The sequence below is a fragment of the Sipha flava genome, unplaced genomic scaffold (assembly GCF_003268045.1).
Source record: "Sipha flava isolate LNK unplaced genomic scaffold, YSA_version1 40301_pilon_pilon, whole genome shotgun sequence".
Classification (NCBI taxonomy): Eukaryota; Metazoa; Arthropoda; class Insecta; order Hemiptera; family Aphididae; genus Sipha; species Sipha flava.
The window spans coordinates 3,036-9,189 of NW_020273115.1; the positions used below are offsets into that span (position 1 = coordinate 3,036).

Here is a 6,154-nt window from a genome sequence, read left to right on the forward strand (position 1 = left end):
TCCCAATAAAGGAGGTCCTCGGTTCCACCGCCTTGGATCTCTATTTGTATTAATTAACCAAATAAACTTCTCTCTCCAAAGTCTGGTGGTTCCTCCCCACGTTATTTCATATTCTTATTTTGTTTAAATCAATAAAAAAAATTAAGAGAAAGGAAAAATTTTCACCTTTGAAATAGAGAGTGGGTTATAGTAATTAAATTCTTATGCTTTCAAATTATAAATAATTGGAATAAAGGGGGCAATTCTTCATTTGCTACATTATACAATATTCAAATGGTTTTAGTACCATTCATAATCTCCATTATTATTATTTTTTTTTTTTTTTTTTTTGTAATACCTCCATAACTATAAAGATACAAATAAGCAAGAGCGTAATAAAATAAGAAAATTAGTTAAAATAATAGTTACCTCAGTTACATTAACAGTATATTAACGGTGATACTGCTGATTTTATATTTCCAAAATAAACAAAGCTTACTCAATAATTTGGCATATAATTAATTTTAAAATAATGTTGACGATTAAAAACAGTTAACAAAATAAATAGTACAAGACACTAATACGCACTTTCACAGTAACAGAATTGAATTGTTCAATTTCTTAATTCTAAAAGATAATGGGTAAGCAACATGCATGTACTATAACATAATTATTAGTTAATAGCACACAGATCGATAATTTCGATGGAATATTCTGAGAATTTCTTTACCTAAAACTATTTTCATCGTTTTCATCAACCCATGTCTGTTCATTTTCATGAGAATTTGACACTGGTAATACCAATAGACGAGTAATATTTATGTATAGCCTATAATTTATTCCTGGAGTCTAAAACCAGGTTTACGTTCGACCATTGCCACCATTTGCTTTTCTCGTTGTCGTATTTACTTCCCAAAATAACTTATAATGCCAGGGTCGAAGTGTTTATATTGCACTGCTATAATAATATAATAATACTAGCTTCTTTGTGCCTCGCTCCGGGTGAAATTCGCTTAACATATTTTATATTAGTAATTAATATATGTAATATTAATAATATAAATTAATAATATTCAAAACACTTTTTTGTATGTACAATTTATCATCCAATACTACCAAGGTTACTACTTGTGATAATTATTACAATTGATAATATACGGGTGAAAAACTGATACGCCTTCAGCGTCAAAGGCGTTCGCTATCTAGGAGACCCTTACTCAATTGTTTTCTTAAAAATACTACGGAACCATACTTCCGGTACTATATTTACAATCTATATGTGGTGTCAAACATATAAAAACCAATATATGTATAAATAAAAATCAAATAGCAGAGAATAAACCGCAGTGTATTTGAAAATAAGCATAATAATAATACCCGTAGAAAGTTATGTGTCTTCTCAATGATAGTTAAACGTTAAATATGTGTATTATTTTTATATTTAATAGACGTGCAAAGAATTTAAAAAAAGGTATAAATATTCATATATATATCTTGATATTTCAGTTACAGAATAAAATATATATTTATGATTACAAACATTATAAACATTATTATATATAATAATATATAATAATATATATAATCTATAAACATATTAAAACATTATAAGTGTCTTCTCCAGTAACTTAACCTATAGCATAACGAAGGGACGCATTTATTAAAAGTATATTAGATACAACAATTTATAAGTCTCAAAAGCGCTAGGTTAGGTTAGGTCAAAAATTGACATTTTTTAGATATGGAATTATCAAAGTAAAAAAAACATTCAAATACAGTATAGCCAGTTCAAAGAAAGAAGATCTAACGCATAATGTATTATTTCAATAATAATTAATGAATATATATTCATTATACAACGTGAATCTGCACACAAAAAACTATAAAAATGGAGTAAGATCATCCTTATGTTGTCTGAAAAAAACAAATTGTGCGATAAGTGAATACATTATAATAGGAGTGTACTAGAGATCAGCACGGGCCGTTTTTTTTCGGCCCAATCCGACCCAAAACTTAAACTTATAAATCGTCGTCGTCCAGGCCCGGTCCATATTTTATTTTTTATTAATCTTGTCCGACCAGGCCCGTTTGTAATTTTTTTTTTTCAAAGTCCAACCCGACCATGCCCGTTTGTAAATAAAATTATACATCAACTGTATTTCCTTTCAGTATTAACTTAGCAGACAAAAACATTTCATAAAGAGAGTAAATGTTTTACAAAAAAAAAAAAAATATCCTAAATTTTATTAAAATTTAAATACAAAAATTATTTATAGATATAGAATACATAATGCTACAAATTATATCAATTAGTTTTGGTTTAACCGACCCGGCCCAATAAATAATATTACGATCCCACTTATAACCAACTCGTAATATTTAAATTATGGCCCGGCCCGGACCAATCCTGGTGTGGGTCGGGCCGGGTCGAGCTAGCCCGGCCGCATATATTTTTATTAAATATATACTTTATATATATATTTTTTAATTTATAGAGAAAATTGTATAATCATTCAGTAGTCATTAACACTAGTTGTCTAGTAAAACTCTAGACGGATAAAAAAAAAGAACGTCAGGTGTAAACACGTTGGAGAGTTTAGGACAGTGTACATTACCAGAGTTCTCTGGCAACGCATTTATCATAGAAAAAAGTGACATATACTTATGTACGTGTAAAGTGTGTGACAGATTTTAACCAGCTCTTCCATCAGAGTTCTGGTAAAAAAACTAGCGTATGCGAAGGCCTTAACTTTATGGATTACTGTGATATTCTGAGTGTAAAGCAAGGTGGATGTATACATACACCTTGGTGCAAAGAAAACATGTGATTCGCCATAAGTACGTGAAAAAAAGAAAGTAGCAGTTAGAGTAGCAATCACTGTGATTTTTTATCACAGTGTGATAAATATTTTTCATAGTTTAACATTACTACTTCGTAGGAATTTTTCCGGATTCTTAAATAAAACTGCCTACATTAGCCCCTTTTTTGCAATTAACATAATATGATAACATTATTTTCATCTTGATAAAACAAATTGTATGTAATCTGTGGTATTATCACAGAATATATGAAATATATTTCATATATTTTGTGGTATTATCTAAAAGCCTTTGGGTGCATCATATAGTTCAATGTAATCTGTGATATAATTACGATATGATAAAATGTATAGTAATTTTATTTTCTTGAATTACATTTAAAAAATAATTTATTATTCAAATGTTGTAACTGTATTGTTTGTTCTAAATGTAATTTTGTTGTTCTACGAAATTCAGAATGAATTCATTAGTAGCTGATTATGGAGATGAAACAGATACCGATTCATATGAAAGTGATTTAAATCACGATGAAAATATTAAGGAAGCAAAGTAATTTTCAATAAGCATTAAAATTATGATTAGTTTATTAAATAAATCTATATTTTAACCATATGATTTCAAAATTATTACATAAACTATTATAATAAATTTTTTTTTATAAATAATGTGAATGATTATTAATAGCAATTACTTTTTACATTGACATACTTAATTTTATTTAATTTAAACAAATTAACTGCATTATTTATTTAGATATATATGCAAATAAATATTGGTTTGACAAAAATGCATACTACCAATGCAATGGAGCTTATAGATCTGTTATGATTCTACTATCTTTTATGAATCGTAAAAACTTCTAACTAGTTAACTAGTTAACTTTTTTAGTTAAGATAATAAAGTTAAGATTTAGCTTTTGTTCTTTATTTTTGAGTTATTAGATGTAGATCTAGTATGTGCTCTACACTCTAGTCACTAATAAATTAAATTAATTAAATAATTTTGTAATTGTAATATATTTTGATCTTCATACTATTGTTATCGAGCACTTTTGGTATTTAAAACATTTTATTCAATCATAAATACTAAAAATTTACTTAAAAAACTGTTATATATGTAAAAGGACCTAAGAGGTGTTAGAAATTTGAATAAATTCATTATACTATGTACGACTAATTATATTTCATTGGCATCAGTAGTCAATATTATGTTGCCTATGCTTTTTAGTATTAGGTTATTTTAGGTAAACTATTTACTTCCAATGAAGTAAATAAAATGTATTTAAACGCTATGAAATGTCTTGTATTAAAAATATCATTACTTATTTTGTATTTACATATAATTAAAGAATTGATTCAACTTATAATGTTATTATTTATTTGTATTTTAGATTGATTGATCAAACTAAACCTGATAATAAGCTTCCTGCTCCAAGGTTTAAAGAGACTGGTATTATAAATGAATCAGTCTTCAGAAATCCTTATTTAGAAGCTGAACGAGCTAAAAGCGCGGTATTAGAAAAACATGTTAAAATGGTTCCTGCTAAAAACTACATCACAAAAGTTAATGGAAAAAATATTTGTTGGATGAATAAAAAAGGTCGTTGCCGTTTTGGTAACAAATGTAAATTTGCCCACGATTCAGAATTATATAATAGCTCTACTGTTTTAAAGAAAGATGAATCAAATAAGGACACTAATAGTTTGAATAAGAGAAAAAAAGAAAACAGGGCTATCACAAACATTAAAACCTGGAAAAAAAGTGCTTCAAATATTTAAAAATACAGAAAGGTTAAACTTATATTCATAATGTTGCAATTATAATTTATATTTGAAAATTGTTTCATAATTATGTATAAATATAGTATTTATTACTCATAATATTTAATTTTTAATTTTATGTGCATTGTATATATTTTTTAGTTAGGAAATCTAATTATGTATTTAAAAAATATTATTTAATAATAAATAATTTTACAATATAATTTATAATTAATTATTATTCAATATTTTATTAAAAATCTTAATTTTTTGATTTCCCATAATATGTATAAAATTTATTTAGAATTAATCACCTCTTTTTTTGCCTTTACTCAGGCATATAATTTAGAAGGGAGTGGTAGGAGCATTTGCCTCCTTCATAAAATATTGTATTGTAGTAACATACATGGTACATATTTATCATTTTATTGCACATTATTTAATCCTTTATTATTTTTAAGAGGGTTTAACAATTCATTTCCCCCCAAAAAAAAAAAATTATACACCTTTATACATACCTTCAATTATTAAATATATTATTACTAATTGTATTTATATTTATATTTGTCATTTTTTAAGTTTTTTTTAAATCATTTGTTTTTGCAAAATTAATTAAATTATTATTTTTTTTATCATGATACATTTTAATTTTTTTACTTTTCTTAAATGGCAAATTTTATTTTGAATACCATATGTTAAAGAAGATTATTTTACCAAATATTTTTACTGGGTAAAATCAGTTATCTATCTAGTATTAAATTAATTGGTGTAAGGGTTTTATGCTTAGATTGATATAGTAAAGCTTATAAATTTTGCTCCTAAAAAATTGTTTCTAAAAAAAATTACCTTGAAGACAAAGAAAACCTTACAATATATTTTATTATATATTTAAACGAACTGGAAGATAACTGAAAATTGTATTTAATTAATTTTTTAAAAAAATATTCTAATGTAATGTAGAATTATTCTGATAAAATGCATAAAAATATTTTTTATTTTATGTAGGTACTTCAATTAATAAGTTGTATTATTTTTTATCATTAATTGTGAAATATGTCTAAACATTTTTAATTTTATTAATAATTAACTATTATTAACTATTTGATTGTTCATGGCTATCAATAGAAATTATGGAATAGATTATCTTTATGTCTTACAGATGATGATACTGCAGAATAGATTTATTCTATCATGCCCAGGCCTCATAACATCTAATATTTGCATATATTTTTTAAAACGATTCTAGAGATAAGTTTGTGAGCTATAAATTTGTATCAGATAACTAAAAACCTAAATACGAAATGTTATATTACATATTTCAAAGCAACATATAAGTGATATTTTGGTTTTTTTGTAATAAATCTTTTTCAGTACCATAGCCTTTAAAATATTGTTCCTTAATAATAATAACTAATTATAATACATAGCATTAATTATTTCTATTTGTAATTAATTCATGTTAATTAACTAATTCCACTTTATATGGTATAAGTTATTTATTTATTTATATCATATAGCAACATGATTAATTAAGTTATCATAAAATGTTTTTTTTTTTTGCATATTTTATTACTTTTAGTGCATATTTATGCACT

The 6,154-nt window shown here is 25.1% G+C and overlaps 1 protein-coding gene across 1 annotated transcript; it reads left to right on the top strand.

The window, feature by feature from the left end:
• Positions 1 to 2,912: 2,912 nt before the first annotated feature.
• LOC112688778 lies at positions 2,913 to 4,679 on the top strand. The gene is made up of 2 exons (XM_025562138.1): positions 2,913 to 3,348; positions 4,190 to 4,679. The coding sequence occupies exons 1-2, from the start codon at positions 3,257 to 3,259 to the stop codon at positions 4,575 to 4,577; spliced, it is 480 nt and encodes a 159-aa protein (XP_025417923.1). The 5' UTR covers positions 2,913 to 3,256; the 3' UTR covers positions 4,578 to 4,679.
• The last annotated feature ends 1,475 nt before the right edge of the window (positions 4,680 to 6,154 follow it).

What these genes read in the sequence shown, in the direction of transcription:
- LOC112688778 (XM_025562138.1), top strand. Translation starts at nt 3,257, where the DNA reads ATGAATTCATTAGTAGCTGATTATGGAGATGAAACAGATACCGATTCA. An exon ending in GAAAATATTAAGGAAGCAAA is followed by an intron (nt 3,349 to 4,189) that starts GTAATTTTCAAT and finishes TTTGTATTTTAG; the next exon opens with ATTGATTGATCAAACTAAAC.